The 23,967-nt window shown below is 37.1% G+C and overlaps 1 protein-coding gene across 1 annotated transcript; it reads left to right on the top strand.

Moving 5' to 3' along the window:
* Window positions 1-98: 98 nt before the first annotated feature.
* Window positions 99-2,019, top strand: LOC135124747 (maltase 1-like). The gene is made up of 4 exons (XM_064049966.1): window positions 99-593; window positions 645-770; window positions 818-1,845; window positions 1,895-2,019. Exons 1-4 carry the CDS (start codon window positions 99-101, stop codon window positions 1,965-1,967), a joined length of 1,722 nt encoding a protein of 573 aa, XP_063906036.1. The 3' UTR covers window positions 1,968-2,019.
* Window positions 2,020-23,967: the final 21,948 nt, after the last annotated feature.

The raw sequence follows: 23,967 nt of genomic DNA, 5'->3' as shown, positions 1-23,967 counted from the left end.
GATTTTTCTCGAGCCGGTACTCAAGGTTTAATCTACAATTATCTGTGATTACTTGACTATATAAACCAAGCAATCACCGCATTCATTGTAGTAACAAAATGTGTCTAAAAACATTCGTACTCTTCGTCACACTTTATTCTTTGACGTACTCTGCCCGAGCAGATAGTCAAGACTGGTGGAAACACGCCACTTTCTACCAGATTTATCCGCGCTCCTTTGAAGATAGCGATAATGACGGAATCGGGGACCTTCAAGGTATAATTAACAAAATTGACCATTTTCCAGCATCCGGTGTAGATGCGGTGTGGTTGTCACCTATTTTCGAGTCACCACAGGTGGATCAAGGGTACGACATTAGCAACTACACGAAAGTAGATCCAGCTTACGGAACCAACGAAATTTTGAACACGTTGATAGAAGAGGCTCATTCCAGAGGTGTTAAAGTTGTTTTAGACTTTGTTCCGAACCATACGAGTGATAAGCATCAGTGGTTTATTGATTCAGTTAACGGTGTGGAGGAGTATAGGGATTATTATGTTTGGGCAAACGCGAAGGTGGATGAAGATGGTAACAGAGTACCGCCAAACAACTGGGTAACGAATTAAGAAAGAGTGACACTTCACGATTATGATTTGACGTTTCAGATTAGCGTATTTAAAAATTCCGCTTGGACGTGGAGCGACGAACGTCAACAGTACTACCTACACGAGTTTGCTTCAGCTCAGCCTGATTTGAACTACAGAAACCCGGTGGTTGTGGAAGCCATGAAGGTTAGTTCCAGTTTTCAAATCCAGTTTTATACGTTGTGCTTTTATAGAATATTCTGCGATTTTGGCTTGACAAGGGTGTTGACGGTTTTCGTATAGACGCAGTACCGTACCTTTTCGAAAACGAAGATCTCCTAGACGAACCTCTTTCAAACCTCCCGGGTTACAACAGCACCGACTACGAGTACCTCGATCACATTTACACCCAGAACTTACCAGAAACTTTGGACATGATCTATCAATGGCGACAAGTCGTCGATGACTTTGTTACAGAAAACGGAGGAGACGCACGAGTACTAATGACGGAAGCCTACGCCGACATCAACACCACCATGCTATACTTCGGTACTGCAGATGGTACCAGACTAGGAGCTCACTTCAGCTTCAATTTCAACCTAATCACCGACCTCAACATCAACTCTACAGCTCAAGACGTTGTAGATTCCGTGAACAAGTGGTTAGAAGCCATCCCAGATATCTACACGTCGAACTGGGTTCTAGGCAACCACGACAACCACAGAGTGGCAACCAGACTAGGTCCAGACAACGTCGACGGTTTCAACATGCTAAAATCGCTGCTTCCGGGAGTCGCCGTCACTTACAACGGCGAAGAAATCGGTCAAGAAAACGGGGAAGTTTCCTATGAAGAGGGCCAAGATCCTAGTGCTAGAGATCCTGATATTTTCGATGCGGTTAGTAGAGATTTTGAACGAACGCCGTACCAGTGGGACGATAGTGTGAACGCTGGGTTTAATACTGGTGCTAAACCGTGGCTGCCGGTCAGCGAGAAGTACCACGAGACGAATTTGAAGATCGAAATTGCTACCGCTGGCTCTAGCCATTATAAAGTGTACCAAGATTTGGCGAAGCTTAGAAGTAACGAGGTTTTGCTTAGTGGCGACGTGGCGATTAAAGCGGTGACCGAGGACGTGGTTTTGCTGAAGAGGAGGTACGAAAATGATTCGGTGGTACTGCTTTTTAATAAAGGAGAAGAGGCGGTGGATGTTGACGTGAGCGAAGATGTTTCAGCACGGAATGGTATTTTGATCAAGAGTATTAACTCTACGAAGGAATTGGGGTAAGTGTGGACTGGTTTTTGTAAGTTTAGTCTTATTTGTATGTTTCAGGGCGCCAGTTTTGCCTGCGAATGTGACTCTGGCTGCACATGAAGCGCTAGTAATAACAGATAAATCGGCATAAATGAGGATAAGTTGCGATTCTAAAGAAATAAAGTATTTTCACCGTTATAGAAGAGTACTTTTTTAAAAACCGTACTATCACGGGTATTAAATCAACCGGAGTACAGAAAGAACTAACACTCCGTTAAAAACTGGTCTTGCTTATACATATTTATTAGAAAATCATAAAATTATCAAATACATTTAAATCTGAGGCTGCTCATATATATGTAAAGTTGTGTTGGTCCTTGCCTTAAAATCGGTTAAACCTTCGCAAATGGGGTTTTCAACTATTAATTGAGTAATTTATTGTAGAGATCGTCAATAAAGTTGGTTCGAGAGGTGCAGCGGTTAGTGCTTAGTTTCTCCAGCGTCCCTTAAGTGGGTTTGAAGACCTTAACTGCGACCTCAGTGTGCGAAATCCCTTTATAAATTAGTATGCGGTCGAAGAGCACACTAATCTATCCTGGACAATGCGGATGAGGCAATGTTTACTTTGCGGTCCTGCGTCTCTAAGATCCGGAATAGTCCGGGTCTGTTAGGCCGAGATTGACGAGTTACATTAGCAAATGGCCGCCCCTCGCTGCAGCACGCAGATGCTTTCGGACAATGAAAATTCTCACCGCGATATTAAACTATAAAAAAAGTGAGTATGCAACCCAACATTCACGCCAGGCGCTAATTAGTACGTGGATGTGGTGAGGGTTGCGTTCGCGCTCGCAGACTCGTCGCCTCGCTCCACAGCCAGAAAACCCCGACGTTTGTATGGAAATGACGAATTTATCATTGCATTTTCTATAACCGGGAACAGCCGAATCGATGCATAATTCATCGAAGAGTATCGTCTTGTATCTCTGGAAGGTCAGTAAAAATGGGCTCGGGAGTTTGTATCCGAGAAATCAAAGAACGTAACACCCTAATTCACATGCTAAAGGCGCGCACAATGATGTGGCATCCAGTTTTATTGCTTGATCAGAATATAACATTATATTGGAATGTTCTGGGCGTGTGTTGTGTCCTTTTACAGCGCTATCACTGCAAGAAAGGAGCTTTGCGACTCACATTAAAAGATAATAACTCGATAAACTCAATTTTCTGCGCTGATATTGCGTTCGTGACTATAGGGACGAAGTGTCGAAAACGCGCGCCAAGGTGTGACGAAGAAAATTAAACTAATTTTTCGGTAACAAATCTCAACGGTTTTGTTTTAAATAGTAAGTCTACGGGTGATTGGTGGTTGTAATTAGACACACCGTATTTTGACGTCGTAAATTTTTTTGATTGAAATCCTACCGACTATTCCAACTTGTAGGAGTCAAAAATAACAATTACGTAGACGCAGTAATGACCCGTTCCCCCCGAGCCGCCCCGAATTCCTCCCTCAATATCCCGTGATCCTGATCGCGCTGTACCTCGCGAAGAAGCTAAACAATGTGACAAAGGATCTACTGGCGGGATTACCACCTCCGCAACCATTGGTCCGGCCGTCCTTAGCGCTCACCGACGTCGGGCTTTATTCTTATGGAATCACAGATGTCCTATAAAAATCCCAACAACGCGGATTTGTTTCCTCACATATTCTTTCCACATTATAGTACGGCGTGCAAGCTAATAAAAGCGGAGAAGTGCGTTATTATGTGCTTGTAGTCCCCTCTCCCCATTCCGACGCATAAAACTTTTATCACCGTCGAAAAAAAACTCAATTATACGAAAAAGCGGGATTTGATACGGCCTGAATGGTGGTCAGAGGTCAGCGAGGGTCAGCAAACGAGATCAAAACGGGAGCGCAAGGTGCACGAGCAAGTGGTCCAGCGAGTGGAGGGTGCGAAGATTAAATTCAGAGCGTGCTGGACACGGTGTGCGGGTCATAGGGCAAAGGGGATGCTCTTTATGGGGTTATAAGCGCGTTTGATTTATTTTTGGCAACATTTGTAATTAAATGGATGGCGCAGTCGGTAGGATTTTTTTTCATATCGTTTAGTTGGTTCAAGTTTAAGGTAATAATTTTTGCGATGATAAATCAGCTGGAGCTTTGCGTTACAATGCCCATCGCGGCCGTCCTCCGCAAGTTAGACTTCTCGGGCCGCCCCTGAGGTTAGCCCATTGATCAATTTGGCTCCATAACCCGTTAACACCATCTGTCGCGATGCCCCCGCACATGTTTCTTATTTTCATCAGGTTAATACCCGCTTTCATCAATCACCTCTCCATTACCACCTCCAGCTCATTTAGCAGCGGCCATTATACAAGAAAAACAACTCCTTCCGCCTCGATCCGAGCTAGAAATAATCGAACTCATTTAAAAACATACATCGCCGAGTTCGCAATCGAACTTGGAAAGTTTTATCGTGCCGTTCAGGGCATAAATCAGCCGTGTGAGGTCCACCGACGTAACAAATGCAGCAAACTTCCAAAGTCGGGAGTTGGCCCGTCCGGTGCTGCCGACATAAAACTACTTTCTATGGCCCATTCTTCGTTATTTTCTTTGTTGTAATTCGGTCGTTGTCTGTTGCGGGGTTGTGGACTCGTTCGCAGCAGTTTGATCCAGTCTCTGGGGCCGGACTGGGGGTCAAAGACGACTGTAATGAGTTTCCGATCCCTCCGGGAGTTTCCGCCAGGCCATATTGTGTGCCTTCCACCGGAACCGATGCTGCGTCTTCGTTGCAAACAAAAATTAAAAGCGAAACTGGAGGCGAACTTCGGCGAAAATATCTACTGGGGGGGACGGTAATGGAATGAAGGGAGTCGCGAAACTTATCGGGGAGCAGAGTTTTACGAAACAAGGCGCTTTTAATGGGTAGTTTAATCGCGTTAGGTGCGAAATTGGAGCAGTCGATAGGATAAAAATTACGCACCCATCTCAGGGTCAAGGTGAACGTATATATTTATATTATAAATTGTCCGCCAGTGCGTCTCCCCACAAAGCCAACTAATTCCGCTGGCTCCGGCAATTTTTTATGACGTATACCCGGAAAAACGTCCATGAAATCAAACGGCGCGTCGGGCGCGTCCGGCATGCGGAACACATGTTATGTTCCTTTGCCGGAACGAGGTTTCGGAAGGCGGAATCGATGGCCACCCCCAGGCGCCCCCAACCTAATGGCCACGCTTCTACCCACGAAATGATCGCTTCGTGGCTAGAATGACAAACGGTCACGGATGCTCCTAATGGCGTTACTTTCTTGCCTACGTTCGGCCAAATTGGCCGATTTCCACCGACACGGGATGACTGTTCCAAAGAAAAGGAAAATACGAGCAGACACTTAATCCTCGTTTCAAAATAATAATAATAAACTTCCAAATAAAACGCACAAAATATCAACGAACAATACAACAACAATACAATTTTTTATTTGGCTTGGATTAAGTTTGTGCAAAAAATGTAGAAGCAACAATTCGGTTTGGAGTAGCGGTTTGGAAGTGAGTACGAGTAAATGGCGCAGTCGGTGTGATTTTTTTTCTACCGCGACTTCGCATTACATGCACAAGCAGCATTGTGTGCATGTCTCGATGCCCCAATTGCACCTAATCCACCCGTAAATAATTCAGCACTCCGGCCCCATTTCTGAAAACGCGCCAGCCTTATCACATCGCCAACTGTTGTCAGTTTTAATGTCGCATCTCGGCTCCGTGCAGCGTCAGTCCGCCGCGGTGAATTTTTCATTTTGCGTCTTATCAAATGCGAATCTCTTCCATAGTCGTCCGTTTTATGTCGGTGGACAGAAACACTCCCCGGAATTGCTTCCATAAACAAATTAGGCCCTTCTGTGATCCGATACAATCGTCTGCGTCTGTTTAGATACAGTTTTTGTTTAGATAATAGAGCTTCGGTCGAAACGTATCTCGTTCCACTTAAGTACACAATAAATATCTGGGAATAGGCCAACCCGAACATACATCAGCCGTCAGGGAACTGCCGCACCATCTTCGCCTTATTTCCTTAGGGTCGAAACGTAATGCGAGCTGACCCGCTCCGGCCCGGATCTCCGGACTTGCCAGAACCTTATTACACGCTTTACGGCCCAACTTTACTATCCGGGCTTTTTTCGGGAACGGCTTAGGCAATGCACGCGTAATTAATACGAGGGCTGGATTTTTGCCCATTAGCGGCGGCCCGGGCGAGGGTCGGGTGTCGATCTTCGACGAGTTCGGTGCATAAACCCCATAAAACTAAAAAAAAATAAAAGCACACACAATCCAACACAGTTTTACAAAATTTGGTGCGAAAAATGCTATTTTTGATCTGAATCCTACCGACTGCGCCATTTGTAATGAGCGTTTTTGGGATACAAACAAGAGTGCGATTTCACTTACCGCCGATGTTTCCGATTGCTGGGAGCCGAGATTGTTGCTGTCATATTCATGTATATTTACGGGTAGGCCAGCGTCGCATTGTGGCGTCAGAAGCTATCAGCCGTCTCCAAGGCCCCTGATTTAAATAAGCCCGGACTAGGGGCGACTCGAGGGAATGGGATTTGGTTTTTGTCGCCAGCCGAAGTTTATATGTCAGTGTCGGCTACAACTACCTAATTTAGCCCGATATATTCTCCCCGAATCCTCCCAAATCACGCGCATTTTTAACGCCCACGTGACCGATCAGCCCCCGTAAATAAGCGGTAATTTAGCGAATTTCCATTTTGGAATGGTCGATCCGGGCACGGAGTGCGGGGGGCGCACTGGACCGGGGTGTGGCCAGTCGCAGAAAACCCACCCCTGACCACGTCCGCGCGAAATCGCGATCAAACTGATAGAAGAGTGACATCTGCACGGGGCCCCCTCTTCAACCCTTTGGGCCCCCGCTGCGCCCTTCGTAAATAATATCCGACACTCTATAAGGCCACAAAACCCTTCAACGATCCGATTATTTTTTGTGCGGGTTTACCCCTGAATGGGGTGGTTCGTGTATGGAAAAAATCACACCGAAATCTTCATGTCATTATTAGCGTGAATAGATAAAGTGACTCAGGTTTTTTCACGGGCGTTTAGACCGGCGAAATTTGGCAAACGAAATTTATGGGGGAGAGGAGGATTTTTTCGCTGGTCGACATTCTCACGCCGGGTTTTACCTGCGGGAAGTCAATAATATTGATATGTGTTAAGGGATGCTATCGATTTTTAAGGGTTCGGTACCTGGCTACTATCTTTCAATTTCACCCCATTTTCGAACGGTAATTCGCATAACAGTATTTTCCACCAATTTGGGCACTGCTTCAGTTAGTTTTGCCATATTTTATAGTTTATCAAGTGGAATAACAAGTTTTGGACATGATTTAAAGTTTTGGTTTTTCGCTTAGGGTCGTTATTTTATTACGGAATTTACGGCGGCACAGAAATCCAATCCAATATGGGAAATGGTACGGCTGAAAATTATGACTAACACGAAAATGAAAATTGGTAATTACTGGTTTCTTAAACAGGTCCAGGCAAACTTTTTTATTTTCTGTGTAAAATTTTCACGTACTCACACACTCAGGCTTTTTTGGAAAACGTCAAATGTGCAAAGTATGATAACACAATTTCTTGTTTTTTTTGCTTCTGAGTTCAAATTTTCGGGATATCAAGTAAGCAACACTGCAGAAAGCGGTGTAAAAGATGAAAGGTTGCTTTCGCACAGAATTGATGTAAACTAGTGTAATTAAATCGTGCCCTACCAGCCCTAAATCGGTGTTAGTGTCTTACAAAATTTCAGGAATGTTCATCACGCAATTCCTAAGATAAATTCTAAAATTAAAAAATTGGTCCAAAATTATTTCGACATAACTTCTCTCGCCCCTGAAATACAATAAAACAAATCCAGCTTTTTCGAAAAATTATAAAATTTGGTTATGTGAATTTATTTTTGTAAAAGAACCCTTATAAGTTCAATTTGTTTCCAAAAAGTCTGGATCTCTAGGGAAAAAATTCTGCACGGATTCACACACCACAGCAGGAGTATCTTATTTTATAAAATTAAAAAAAACTTTTTACTATAAATTTTGATTAGTGTTTAAACCCATCTACATGATATTCCTAATTAATATACATACAAAATATGACAATATTCGGTCCAGTAGTTTCGGAGATCACTTGTCTAGTAAAAAATGGATACAGACACCAGACAGACAAGCAGACAGACAGACAAACAGACAGACAGACAAACTATAGAATGAAAACGGAAAAATTTAAAAATTGGAAATTAATAACCTGAAAAATTAAAGAAACGAAATTTATATTTCAATTTGCTATTTGTTTGTTTTTCGGTTTTAATTTTTTGAATTTTTGCGGTTTTTTCATTTTTAATTTTTTTTATTTCTTTAATTTTTTAAATCTGCAATTCTTGGATTTAAAATTTCTAGTTTCCAATTTTTAATTTTCAATTTTTCGATTTTTCAGTTTTTCATTTCTTCAATTTTTCGGTTTTTCAAAGTTCTGTTTTTATGATGTTCTTTTTTTTATGTGAAAATTTTCAATTTTTGGATTCCTCAGTTTTTCGATTGCATTTTTTGGGTTTTCAATTATTTTTTTTTTGTATTTGTATTTTTTCATTTTCTCGATTATTCAGTTTTTCGTTTCTTCAATTTTTGATTTGTAGTTCTAGTTTTTATTTTAAATGTCTAATAATAATTATAATTTTAATATTTTTTCGCTTTTTCAATTTCACGAATTAGAATTTTTCCGTTATTCAAATATTGGATTTGAAAACTTTTTCAATTGTTCGAATTTTAATTTTTTCAGTTTCTCGGGATTAAATTATTCAACTTTTCTATCCTTCAATGTTACAGTTTTTCTACAGTTTTGATGATTCTATAAAATTTCTATAGTTTGTCGATTTCATGATTTTTGTTCTTTTCAGATCTTCGATTCGTTGCATTTTTTCTTCTTTTTTCCTTCCAATTTTTCGAGTCAGTGATTTTTTCGATCTTGAAGTTTCTTGATTTTTAGTTTTTCAATTTTTCAATTTATTGATTATTCACTTCATCGATTTGCAATTTTCGGATTTTTCAGTTTTTCATTTCTTCAGTTTTTCGGGTTTTTAAAGTTGTGATTTTATAATTATTCTTTTTTTTAATGCGAAATTTTTCAATTTTTGGATTCCTCAGTTTTTCGATTGCTATTTTTGGGTTTTAAATTTTTCGTTTTTTTTTTATTTTTTGATTTTTCATTTTCTCGATTTTTCAGTTTTTCGTTTCTTTAGTTTCGACAATTTTGACGATTCTATAATTTTTCGATTTCATCATTTTTGGGGTTTCCAGTTTTTCGGTCCAATTCGTTTTTGCTTCTTTTTTCTTTCCAATTTTTTGAGTCATTAATTTTTTCAATTTCAATTTTTCAACTTTTCAATTCAATTTCTACGTTTTGCAATTTTTCGATTTGAGTTTCTCGAGTTTTCAGTTTTTAATTTTTTCATTTGCAATTTTTTGCTTCAGTTTTTTATTTTTTTGTATTTTTACAATTTTTCAATGTTCCAATTTTATTATTTTTTGTTTTTTCAATTTTTCGTTTCTTCAGTTTTTCAATTTGCAATTTATTAATTTTTCGTTTTTTTTTCTTTAATTTTACGATATCTCTTCGAGTTTTCATTTTTAAATTTTCCAGTTTTCCGATTTTCCAAATTTGAACGTTTTGATTTTTAGATTTTGCAGTTTTTCGATTTGAAATTTCACGAGAAAAACGAGAAAGTACAAGTTATTCTATGTGACTTACATTAGAAGTACAGTCCAAAATTATTAAATACTAGATTGACTTTATGTTTTTTATTAAATATAATATTTCTTGTTCTGAACTATGTATACAGGGTGTTATTGAAGGGTACATACAACAAAATTGACAGTCCTTCGCGAAGTCCAAGATATCTGAAAAACTTATTTTGTGTTATCAAAATTATAAGGGGAAAATTAACCCTTATCCAACCTTTTTAGACGCTACTGAAAGATAAATAGGTAAAATTAATTTATTTTAGTAAATCCTAGCAACTGTAACAATAAAATTTTTGTCAAGACCAAATGTTGCTATAGAAACGAGAGATGATCTTTTTATCAGAGGCGTACAACGAATCTGGACATCCATTTTAATCATTTTTATCTCTAAAACGAGAACACTTTTACCTGAACTTTTTTTAACTTTTAGCACCCATACTTCGAGACCAATTGCCGATTTTATTTTGTATGTACCTTTCAAAAACACGCTGTATAAAAAAAAAACAAAAATTAAGCCCCACCTACCCGCCCTGATCTCAGTTGTGATGAGTTTTTCATTCCTAATCAGACCGAAGGGCGGAGTTTAATCGTAACATCAATATTTCTCTAGAAAATTCTACCCTTTTAAAAACATATTTCATATGGTAATTTCTTGTAAATAAATGAGTATTTTGCAACTAAACACAGCCCTTCAGTTCACGATAAATAAAGTATTCGTCACAATTGAGAACGGGTGGGTGGGCGGGGCTTGTATTTTGTCCATTTTTTCTTAATATACGAAGTCTTTTTTTCCCTACGAGAAACTGAAAACATGTTTAACTATCCTGTTGTTGAAAAAAAATTCTATATATTAAAAAAAAAAAGTTATTTCAACAGAAATTCCCTCGCCCCCGAAGTGCAGCCAAATAAATCCCACTTCTCTTATTTGACATGAATTTTTTCTTCAATTTTCATTTTTTTTGTTCCACTTCATTTTTTCGAGTTTTCAATTCAATTTATAGATTTTGCAATTTTTCGATTTGAGTTTCTCGAGATCTCAATTTTTAATTGTTTCATTTGCAATTTTTCGTTCCAGTTTTTTATTTTCTTTAGTTTTCAAGTTTTCAATTTTTCAATATTCCGATTTTATAATTTTTCGTTGTTTCATTTTCATTTTTTTTCAATTTGCATTTTTGTCAGTTTTTCAATTTGCATTTTATCAATTCTTCGGTTTCTTTTTTCATTTTTAAGTTTTGCAGTTTTCCGATTTTCGAAATTTTGACTCTTTCAATTTAAAGATTTTGCAGTTTTCCGATTTGAAATTTCACTAGTTTTCAATTCTTAGATTTTTCAGTTTTCCCTTTCTTCAGTTTTTCGAGAAAAACGAGGAAGTTATTCTATGTGACATTAGGAATACAGTCAAAAATAATTATTGAATAATAGATTAACTTCATGTTTTTATTATAATATCTATTGTTCTTTCCAGCAAAAAATTGTTGAAAAAAACGATGTATATAAAGAAAAAAAAAAACAAAGATTAAGCCCCACCCACCCGCCCCGATCTCAGTTGTGATAAGTTTTTCATTCATAATCAGACGAGGGGCGGAGTTTAATTGTAACATATTATTTCTCTAGAAAATTCTACCTTCTTAAAAACATAATTTATATGGTAATTTCTTGTAGAGAAATGATAATTTTGCAACTAAACTCCGCCCTTCAGCTCACGATGAATAAAATATTCATCACGAATGAGAAAGGGTTGGTGGGCGGGGCTTATATTTTTCCTGATTTTCTTAATATACGAAATTTTCTTCTCATCTTCTCCCAACAAGAAACTGACAATACGTTTAAATATCCTGTTGTTGAAAAAAAAACTCTATATATTAAAAAAAACAAAAATTAAGCCCCACCCACCCACCCCGATCTCAGTTGTGACGAGTTTTTCATTCCTAATCAGATCGAAGGGCGGAGTTTAATTGTAACATATTATTTATCTAGAAAATTCTACCCTCTTAAAAACATAATTTATATGGTTGTAGAGAAATGAGAATTTTGCAACTAAACTCCGCCCTTCAGCTCACGATGAATAAAATATTCATCACGAATGAGAAAGGGTTGGTGGGCGGGGCTTATATTTTTTCTGATTTTCTTAATATACGAAATTTTCTTCTCATCTTCTCCCAACAAGAAACTGACAATACGTTTAAATATCCTGTTGTTGAAAAAAAAAACTCTATATATTAAAAAAAAACAAAAATTAAGCCCCACCCACCCACCCCGATCTCAGTTGTGACGAGTTTTTCATTCCTAATCAGATCGAAGGGCGGAGTTTAATTGTAACATATTATTTATCTAGAAAATTCTACCCTCTTAAAAACATAATTTATATGGTTGTAGAGAAATGAGAATTTTGCAACTAAACTCCGCCCTTCAGCTCACGATGAATAAAATATTCATCACGATTGAGAAAGGGTGGGTGGGCGGGGCTTATATCTTGTCCAGATTTTCTTAATATACGAAGTTTTCTGCTCCCAACAAGAAACTGACAATATGTTTAAATATCCTGTTGTTGAAGGAAAACCCTATATATTAAAAAAAAAGCCCCACCCACCCGCCCCAATCTCAGTTGTGATGAGTTTTTCATTCCTAATCAGACCGAAGTCGAAGGGCGGAGTTTAATTGTAACATCAATATTTCTCTAAAAAATTATACCCTTTTAAAAACATATTTCATATGGTAATTTCTTGTAGAGAAATGAGGATTTTGCTACTAAATTCCGCCCTTCAGCTCACGATGAATAAAATATTCATCACAATTGAGAAAGGGTGGGTGGGCGGGGCTTATATTTTTCCTGATTTTCTTAATATACGAAATCTTCTTCTCCCAACAAGAAACTGACAATATGTTTAAATATCCTGTTGTTGCAAAAAAACACTGTATATTAAAAAAAAACAAAAATTAATCCCCACCCACCCACCCCGATCTCAGTTGTGATGAGTTTTTCATTCCTAATCAGATCGAAGGGCGGAGTTTAATTGTAACATCAATATTTCTCTAAAAAATTCTACCTTTTTAAAAACATATTTCATATGGTAATTTCTTGTAGAGAAATGAGGATTTTGCTACTAAATTCCGCCCTTCAGCTCACGATGAATAAAATATTCATCACAATTGAGAAAGGGTGGGTGGGCGGGGCTTATATTTTTCCTGATTTTCTTAATATACGAAATCTTCTTCTCCCAACAAGAAACTGACAATATGTTTAAATATCCTGTTGTTGAAAAAAAAACTCTATATATTAAAAAAAAAAATAATTAAGCCCCACCCACCCACCCCGATCTCAGTTGTGATGAGTTTTTCATTCCTAATCAGATCGAAGGGCAGAGTTTAATTGTAACATCAATATTTCTCTAAAAAATTCTACCTTTTTAAAAACATATTTCATATGGTAATTTCTTGTAGTGAAATGAGGATTTTGCAGCTAAACTTCGCCCTTCAGTTCACGATGAATAAAATATTCATCACAATTGAGAAGGAGTGGGTGGGCGGGGCTTATATTTTGTCCAGTTTTTCTTAATGTATGAAGTCTTCTTTTCCCAACAAGAAACTGAAAACATGTTTGACTATCCTGTGGTTGAAAGAAAATTCTATATACTTACTAAAAAAAAAAAACAAAAATTAAGCCCCACCCACCCACCCCGATCTCAGTTGTGATGAGTTTTTGATTCCTAATCAGATCGAAGGGGGGAGTTTAATTGTAACATCAGTATTTCTCTAAAAAATTCTACGTTTTTAAAAACATATTTCATATGGCAATTTCTTGTAGAAAAATGAGGATTTTGCAGCTAAACTTCGCCCTTCAGTTCACGATGAATAAAATATTCATCACAATTGAGAAGGGTGGGTGGGCGGGGCTTATATTTTGTCCAGTTTTTCTTAATGTATGAAGTCCTCTTTTCCCAACAAGAAACTGAGAACATGTTTAACTATCCTGTGGTTGAAAGAAAATTCTATATACTTACTAAAAAAAAAAAACAAAAATTAAGCCCCACCCACCCGCCGGATCACAATTGTGATGAAGTTTTCATTCGTTGTTAGACCGAGGGGCGGAGCGTAATTCCAAAATACATATTTCTCTTGAATGAGTTTGTCTTCTCAAGACAAAGGACTAAAATTATTAATTAAACCACAATCGAACTAAATGTTATGAACATTATAATTCTTATTTGATCACTATTATGTAAAGATGTGCGTTTTCTCACATTCTCGAGAAAATGGGGTAACTGACGCGTTGTTAATTTGACACGTTAAACGAAAAAACTGAAAACGGCTTCGTATACTACAAGTATAGGATAGGAGTATATTTTTGTATAACATTCTACTCATTTTAAAATACGGTTCATTTAAATGACGTCATCAAACCATTGGTGGTACGTACAAAATTTGAAAACAATCAGTCCAGGAGTTTCAGAGATTACAGACAGACAGATAGACGGAAACGGGAGACAACCTTTTTCGTAGTGAGCTTACGCTCAGGAAGTAAAAATGAAAAATTTCACACTTGTACTTAAATCACTTATCCACATAGTAAAGAGTCAAATTTCAAATACCTTAGTTTTTTCTTAAAAGGGAACCTCGCACTCGAACCTCTAGACTTTGCCTTTATCCCGCAACCACGTCATTTTAAAATGCTTACGTCCTCCTCCAGCTAATATCCTTTGTTTTGGGGCCCACCCCACGCACCGCCGAATTACTCCACGAAAAATCGCCTTTCTACAATATCCTCAACGAGATTATCCACCCCCCGTGGCAGCGATCGCCTATAAATGCGAACCCAGCCCGATGGAGATCGAAGGTTTTGCATTATAGCTAGTTCAATTTTGAATTTATAGCCCCGGAGTCGCCATATCAAACGTCGGATCGTATATTAGATGCGATGGACCAACGGTCACAGGAATCGCATGCATAAAACTCGTCGTTCAATTAAAGCTTCGCCCCATCGATCCGCGCTCACCCCATATGCAGAACTACCTGGAAAAGGTTACCCAAAAAAGGATTAAGTGTCCCAATTTACCTAACACGCATTCGATCAGATTAGTTTTTAACGGGGCGGCAGTCGAGCGGGCTCTCAACTTATCTTGATGACTGGACGATGTGACATTTGAATATGCGCCCCCTGAATTTGAATTGTGCAAGGACAAAGGATTTTTGATCGAGGATCGAACCGGTTTCGCGTCCTGATCGATGCGATTTGTTTCGGCTTCGATCGGGGGTAATAAACGGGCGGCATTATAACGCAATCATCGTTTTCTATGGATGTCTCCTTCGGAATAGAGTCGAAGAGACGGCGGGAATATATAATATATCGGGCATGGGATTAGGTGTAGCCAATCTGTCGCGAGCTCTGATGCGAATAGTCCTAAGCTTTGGTAATGCAAGGACACAAGTCCTTTCTCGATTCCTGCTTACTTCATATCGTTTCATCCCCTTTTTACTTTTCGTTTCGTCAATTTTTAATATGTTTTTCCAAACACTGCTTATTTCCTGACGACATTGTCTGGGCTAATGGATGGGGTCGCCGGTGCTCCTGAACTATTGCGATAAGAATCTCGATGGTTTGATTACCGCTGAAGTTTGTTTCGAAGTGTCTACTGTCTAGTGAAAAAATTAAACCTTCAACAACTGTCACAAACTACATACAATCACTATACTCAGAACGCTATTTTTGTATCCACCTGCCCCATCGCCCACAAGGGCCCTCACACACCCTTGATAAAATCGGCAGACTTATCAGATCTCGACCCATCAAATTCCGCCGCAAAGTGTCGCCCATTAATCCCATTGTGTCCGGGACTCCCGAATAACGTAAAAAATCTCGCAATGAAGCCGCTTGTAATAATATTATTATATCCCAATTTCCCCCAAATACGTCGACCCTTTTTATATTTCGTGTAAACACTCCGCCCGGTGAATTTACCGAAATAGTGTTTTTCAACAAAAAGCAAACATACAAAGGGCCGTTTTGGGGTGAAATCGGTAATAAGGGTGTGGATTACACGGTGCGAAGTGCATCGGTGCAGGTGGATGGTACGCGTCCCGGCGCTTTCATCTCCTTCGCACAATTAAAACGTTTTGGATGGGCGATTTTTCAGGATGTCTGTGCAAAGAAAGCCGGGCTATTGCCCTGCTATATCGGCTATTCCCGGGTCGGTATGGTAATACCTCGCGAGGCTGGCCGGTCGCTGATAACAGAGGGTCGCTACTATTTCCACCCCTTGACAACCCTCGCACTCCCACCCCGCGCCGCCCGGATCGCTGGCTACTGAGCAAAAAATTCATCCGGACGCACTGGCGTGGATGACATGGAAATGGAAATGTTTGGGTTTATTATTTCGCGGGAGGGCTCGAAGGTGGAGAGGTGCAACGGCGGGGTCAAAAATAAGAAAAGTTTGAAATAAGGGATGAAAAAAGTTTTTTTTAATGGGTAAATAGCAGATTTTCTTATTACAAAAAGAAAACAAATATTTGGCTGAAATCAGCTGGTAGGTAGGGATATATTATATGATAAGCACAATGTAACACTAATCCTGAAGATAAAAAACCAACTTCGACTATGATCACGTAAGAGATCACGGAAACGGAATGTTTGGTGTTAATTTTTTGCATCAGCGTCGATTGAACAAAAAATGTTTCGATCGATTAATCAATCGATTCGATTAGGCCATCCGCGTTGTAATTATAATTTCACACCGGCCTCGCTGTCGGCAGCAACGGAAACGCTCGTCGAGCCCTTTGTGCCCTAATATATGCCATATGTGGACAGGTAAAGTCTTTTGTCCAAGTCCTAGACTGGCATATTAAAAAGTGCCAACCCTTTTGATTCGGTCCCCGCGATCCCGGAAGGAAGAAAAAGGGTATTGCAGGTAGTTTTTGCCGTGTGTTCCCCACAGAGCATGAAAATTACATCAGTTGCCCTTTAGTCGTTCACACATCGGCATCAAGATACGAAAAGTCAAAAGTGCGGCGGAGACGACGTCCACGGTGAGTCAAAATCAATTTTTCGCTTCAAAATGGCCGCGCAAAAAGCTGGGGTGGCCACCCTCTGGACAATAATTAGTCATAGAGGTGGGGTGGCTTAATCCCGCGACGGCCATGTTGTGCTAATGCACTGCTGTTTGTTGAGAATTCTTCGATTGACGGCTTTTACGACAAACGATTCAAACAGACTAATGGCTAGTTCTTCCGGGTAATTTATGGGAGCACTTTACTGCAAGTCAATGCAAAGAAAGGTCCTGCTCTTGAATCGAGCTCGTCCTTTTCTGTCGCCTGCCAAACGCGGACGCTTGATAAATTGCGACGATGTGTGAGGAGAGCGGGTTGGGAATGGAAGAACTGAAACTATTTCGGGTTACGAGCAAAAATTCATATATAGAGGATATGTTACAACTGGGCTGGTGTACGAAGTTGAACAAAGAACGCCATGCTTAGCTGGTTTTAAGCAGGAACGAAATTGTATTTAAATGTGTTCGAAAAAACTTGTACTAATTTTTTAAGCGTGAATTTTCGGTTGACGTTACCACAAAATTAAAGCGAAATGAATAACTCTGAAGTGTTGAGGGATGAAACCGTCTCGAAATTTGATGAAAGCATTCTAGAGCACGTAAACAGAGTTTGACACGTAAAAGTCGTAGAGAAGGCTTTTGAATTTTTACACGGTTTTGGGTGCTAAAAATTTCTTTTTAAATTACTGTAGGTCGGGATCCTTGTAAGAATTATCGTTCTATGTTTTGTCATTGTTAAAAAGTACGGATTTAAAAATATTGGCGGTTTTATGATTATTATTATTAAAATAGTTCGTGTTCTTTTTCCAAAATTAACTTGCTATTTTTTCTTTCATAAAAAAAATCTAAATTATAACACAACATTTTGCGATTTAATTTTGAATCATACAAACTGAATATTTTGAAATCTTGCAGATGTTTTAAATTTATGGTAAGGATAATACATTTTTAATCAAGTATATTTGCTTGTCCCCTCCAAAAAATTGATGACGTCATCTCAAAATTTTGCCGGATAAATCCTAACTAAAATGTGCAGAAAATGATCAGTGTGTGATTTATCACTGCATTCATATCTTTTAAATTTGCTTAAACAATGTGACTCAAAAAAATTAATGAATGCGTGAATTTATTTCATTGATTTAATCAGGAACTACGAAACCGAATCTTTTGAAACTTTGTTTTAAAGTTATCATAAGCATGATAATTGTTTTATCAAAATGTATTTTTACTCATCCCCCCTAAAAAATTGATGACGTCACCTCAAAATATTGCTGAACATACACTTGTGATTTATTTTTAATATATAATTAAAATTTAATAATTCTAATCTGCTTGCCCTGAAAACTAATTTCATTCTACCATATACCAATGTTTAAAAAATCGTCAATGCACAAAAAAAAAACAAACGTATTTATTGAACACCTAAAAGAGTTATTTGTGTGTCAAGGCCATAAAGCAGAATTTTTTAAGAATTCTAGAAAAACTGGAAGGCCAAAAATCTTTGAAAAAATTGTGTTCATTTATTTTAAAATATTTAAAATTTGTCATATTTCATTTTGTCGATTGTAGAAAAATGGTTGGAATTTTTAAATAAATGAAGCTATTGAAGGTCGAAATCTACAAAGAATTTCATTGGGTAATTTTTGAAAAATACAGTGTTTTTGGTCTTGGATAACGATTTTAGAAATATTCAGCTTGAAATTCAAGTTTTTTAAGAAATCCACAGTTGTAGGAGTTATCGAAGAAACGAAATCGTTAGTAGCTTGTAGAGGCCGAAATTTACAAGAAAATGTGTTTCCGCAGTTTTCGAAAATTGGTCGAAATTTTGGAAATTTCAGATTTTGAGAAAGTGGTCTAAAAATGGTAGTAGTTGTCAAAGAAACGAAACCAGAAGTACCTTCTTCGGCCCAAAATCTACAAGAAAATTGTTTAGGTAATTTTCGAAAATGGTCGAAAATTGGGAAGGAAAATTTGAGATTTTTAAAAAATTGCCTAAAAATTATGAAAAAATTTTAGAAACTAGATCTCGACGTAATGATTCGAAAAATATAGTGCCTCTGTGGTCTTGGATAAGGATTTTTGACATATTCAGCTTGAAATTCAAGTTTTTTAAGAAACTCAAAAATTGCCATAATTCAATGGGCGATTCCGAAAAAATGGTAGAAGTTATCGACGAAACGAAACCTGAGTTAGCTTCTAGAAGTCGAATTCTACAAGAAAATGTGTTTTGGAATTTTTCGAAAATGGTCGAATATTGCCGAAATTTTCGTAAGGGGAATATGGGATTTTGGAAAAGTTGCCCAAAAATATGCGGTTTGAAATTCAATTTTTTGAAGAAGAATCGGTAGGAAATGCGAATTTTTGAAAATTTCTAAAAATTTCGACGATTCTGGAAAAACGGTTGCAGTTATCAACGAAACGAAGCCCGACGGGAATTCTAGAGCTCGAAATCTACAAGAACATGGATTTGAAAATTTTTCGAAAATGCCAAAAATTGACCGAAATTTGAAGAAGGGGGGAATATTGAAAAAATTTAGTGACGTAGATCTCGAGATGCTGATTCTAAAAATATAGTGTGTTGATCGTCACGGAGCAACATTTTCGAAAAACTCGATATAAGATGCGAATTTTTGAAAATTTCTAAAAATTTCCATTATATCAACGTATTATTCTGGAAAAACGGTTGCACTTATCGAAGAAACGATGCCGGAAGTGAGTTCTAGAGCGCCCAATCTACAAGAAAATGTCTTTAGTTAAGTTTCGAAGACGTCAAAAATTGGCCGAAATTTGAAGAATTGAAAAAATGTCACTTTTAAAAAAGTTGTCTAAAAATTGCGAAAAAATTCAGGGACGTATTATCATTAAGTTTAATAGGGGCAGAATCAGAATCTTATCTTAGCAAGTGCTAGCCCCGCCCACCCACCCCTACTTTCTCACAGGATAGCTCTCTAGGATAGTTCTAGCAAGTACCACCCTCTGAGAAAATAACGGGCGGGTGAGCGGGGCTAGTACTTGCTAATATAAGTCTTATTTTGGCAAATGACATATCCTCTGAGAAAATAGGGGCGGCTGGGCAGGGCTAGTACCTGGTGAGGTAAGACTGATTTTGGCATATCACATTCTTCTGAGAAAATAGGGGGCGGGTGGGCGGGGCTAGTACTTGGTAAGATAAGACTGATTTTGACAAATAACATATCGTCTGAGAAAATAGGGGGCGGGTGGGCGGGATTAGTACTTGGTAAGATAAGACTGATTTTGGCAAATGGCATATCCTCTGAGAAAATATGGGGAGGGTGGTCGGGGCTAGTATTTGATAAGATAAGACTGATTTTGGCAAAACAGATCCTCTGAGAAAATAGGGGGCGGGTGGGCGGGCTAGTACTTGGTAAGATACGACTGATTTTGGCAAATCACATATCCTCTGAGAAAATAGGGGGCGGGTGGGCGGGGCTAGTACTTGGTAAGATAAGACTGATTTTGGCAAATGACATATCCTCTGAGAAAATATGAGGAGGGTGGGCGGGGCTAGTATTTGGTAAGATAAGAGTGATTTTGGCAAAACACACCTCTGAGAAAATAGGGGGCGGGTGGGCGGGGCTAGTACTTGGTAAGATAAGACTAATTTTGGCAAATGACATATCCTCTGAGAAAATATGGGGCGGTTGGGCGGGGCTAGTATTTGGTAAGATAAGACTGATTTTGGCCAAACACATCCTCTAAGAAAATGGGGGGCGGGTGGGCGGGGCTAGTATTTGTTAAGATAAAACTGATTTTTCCCTATTAATCATGTAAAAACTTGTGAAACTTAAACGTCTTAAATTGCAAATTTCCATTGTAACGAGTTAAATTCCTAAATCTACCCAAAATGTGCAAAATATGATGAATTTTTACTTGCGATTTATCATTCTGTTCATATTTTTTGGATTTTGCTTGTACAGGGTGACTCAAAAAAATTAATGGATGCGCGAATATATTTTATTGATTTAACCAAGAGGTGCAAGACCGAATGCTTTGAAATCCTGGAGATGTTGTAAAGTTATCATAAGCATGGTAAATTTTTGATCAAAATGTATTTGCTCATCACCTCAAAATTTTACTGAATAAATCCTGTCTTAAACACTATACTTATGATTTATCACAGCATTAATATTTTTTAGGTTTGCTTATACAGGGTCCATCAAAACAAGTAATCACTGAATCAATTTATTTTTTCGAAAAAATCAAAAATTGTAAAACTGAATACTTTGAAATCTTGCAGACGTTTTGAAGTTATTGTAAGCATGGTAACTTTTTAACCAAAATGATCTAAAATGTGCAAAATATGTTCAGTTATACTTGTAACTTATCATTATATTCATATTTTTTAAATTTGTTTACACAGAGTGAGTAAAAAAAATTAATGAATTAGTCAATTTTTTCATGTATATGTAATACTATATACTCTGAAATCTTGCAGAGGTTTTAAAGTTATTGTAAGAATGGTAAATTTTTAATCAAAATATATCTGTTCATTTCCCCCAAAAATTCATGACTTCAACTCAAAATTTTGGCCAATAAATTCTACCCAAAATGTGCAAAATATGATGAGTTTTTACTTAAGATTTGTCATTGCATTCATTTTTTAGATCTGTTTATGCCGGTGGCTCAAAAACTCATGAATCAGTCAATTTATTTTATTGATTAAATCAGGAACGGCTCACCCCATTTTCTCAGAAAATTTTGGGAATACAATACTGTTATTTTTCAATTTCCATTTTACAATAAATAAAATAAGTAAATGAAATGTAGAAAGGAGATGGGCGGGGCTAAATTTAGCTTTTTTCTAGTTTTTTTAATTTTCTAGTAGACACGCCTACCAACCCCTAATTCCAGTGACTACTCTTAATGTTGTTTAGTGCTATCTTAGCAAGTTTTAACTCCGCCCACCCACCTTTTTTTTTTTTAGAAGTTATGTCATTTACCAAAATCAATCTTATCATAGCAGGTATAGTTTGGAAATTTCATTCTACCCTATAAAAATTTTTTGCCAATAACGAGGTGAACAGTTGAAAAAAAATATATAAATTATGCACTTTTCTCGATTTGGGGATTGACAAATTTATTTTTTACATTAATATTAGAACTTACGTAATGAAGAAAAAAAATCTTCGACGATGCCATTTCAGACATGAGAAATAAAATTTAGAGAAAATGTTTATCTTCTTATCCAATTAATTCCAAATTAATTTCAAATAATTAAAGAAATTGCACTTGGTCTGGTCAATTTTCTGCAAATCTACTTCTTCATAACGAATTTCGGTAATTACAAAAAATTCTTTAAACTTCAAATAACTACTTAAAAAAATAATGAAGTTAAAAAATTGAAAATACCGAGTGATTACACAGGCCTGCGATGGTTTTCCCCCAACAAAATCAAGTAGTAATTTCGGTAGGTCTCATATACTCATGTATAAAAAAAAATTGCAAAAATTTCTATCACGTACAGTTTCTGCAAAAAATATTTTTTTCAGTTTTGTTCTTAGTACTATAAAAATTAACTTCTAGATTTTGTGGTAATAATATGTATGGATAATGGTGTTGATATTTCATTTCGTGTTCACCTTAGTAAGAGTTATTTGTGTCGACTATGCGCTTACTACCCTGAATTTAAACAAAAATTACTAATGTCTTCTCGGAAATGGGTTAATTCTTCAAATAAGTTTGCTGACAGCAATGATTTGAATGGAGCCACCAAATCGTACAGACGATTGTTACTTTTGCTGTTCAAATATAAAATGATATAATGCGAAAAATGTAACACCAACAACATATCCTATCGTGAATACAAGAGAAAACGCTTAAATCAGAGCTTTGAAGATAGAAAAAAAGAAGCTTCTTGATTTATTTGTTTTTTTAAGTCTTGTTTATAACTAATTTAGTTCATTTAATAAATAAACATTCAATTGTATATTTTTTATATTTTATTTTTTCATAAAAATTGTTTGGAAAACTATGAATATTTAGGCCTACATAAAAATAAATCTCGATGTGCTACAAAAAAACTAGAGTTATATTTTAATTCGGCATACATAAATACCTACAAAAAAACAATATTATTTAAAAGGGAAATTAAAAGTTATATTTCGCAGGCCTGTGTTATTAATGTTATGATCTTTTTGAACAAAAATCCAAAAAATTTCAAAAAATCATTGTTCGAATTTTTCACAAATTTCTTTGATTAATTATTCTGCAACTAATGAATTTTAAATTTTTTCGGGAATTTTTAGTACTCAAAAATAGGATTTTGTTGGATATTAGAATTATGTTTTTTGTAAATTTAAGTGCTTTTAACAAATTTTTTTTTTCAGGTAAAATAGAATCTAGTTTCTTCGTTAATTGTTAATTTTCCTAAAGTCATTAAAGTTTTTTCAATATAAAATATATTTTTAAAGAAAAGTAAAAACAATGTTTATACGTTTTTATTATGACCATAGCCATAATTTTTTTAATCAGTGGTTTAAAGCTCCAAAAAAATGTTTGCTGTGTTAAAGATTTTTTTATTTATTTAACATGACATAGAGATACAAAAAATATCATCAATAATGAGATTCGGTGGTCATTTTTTATTTAAAATCAGTTTAAAATTTAATGTGGTGTCAAATAGCCTCTGTCATCGTTGCGTACAAGAAATTTTAGAAACAAACATTTTCTAAATTTCGATATCACATTTTAGACGAACCTGAAGATTTTTAAGATCCTCCTAATCAGTTTTGAATTTGCATTAGTTCCAATTACGACTATCCTCTCAGAACAGCCTAAATAGTTCAAACATTTCACTTTGATTTAGAGATATTGTAATTGAGAACAAATACGGTAAAATTCATTATCTAGTTTTCGAAAGATTTGAGTGTTTTAAGACACTAATATTTAGTTGTTATGAGCTTTCGAATCATTCAGCCGATTTTCTCAGTATGTTCGTCTGCCCGCCCACGCCGTCTCAAAAACAATCCCGCTTCCGTTTTAGATGATTACATCACGGTCCAATTAATATCGCAAACGTCGTTGAAAAACTTTTTCCAGGCTGTGACCTTTTTTGCTCTCCATAATTACTCCTGTCCACAAGCTCACCTCGTTTTCCCGAGACCTCCACCTCCGCCGTCCTTTTTGCTCCTTTGTCTCAGCCTAACAAGCCCCAAAGAAGGGAGCTTTCATTAATGTAAAGTAGGATTGATTCGAGTATCTACCTACGTCCAAAGCTCCCCTGTCCTAAAGCTCGGACTCTGCGCGCGCATCTGACCGCTGGACACTGATCAATAATAAGAAGATT

Source organism: Zophobas morio, unplaced genomic scaffold, assembly GCF_036711695.1.
Source record: "Zophobas morio isolate AGI-343-1 ecotype UQ-CSIRO unplaced genomic scaffold, CSIRO_AGI_Zmor_V1 ptg000002l, whole genome shotgun sequence".
NCBI lineage: Eukaryota > Metazoa > Arthropoda > Insecta > Coleoptera > Tenebrionidae > Zophobas > Zophobas morio.
Note: the sequence above shows the minus strand (reverse complement) of the source record. Positions and strands in the feature narration are given on the sequence as shown.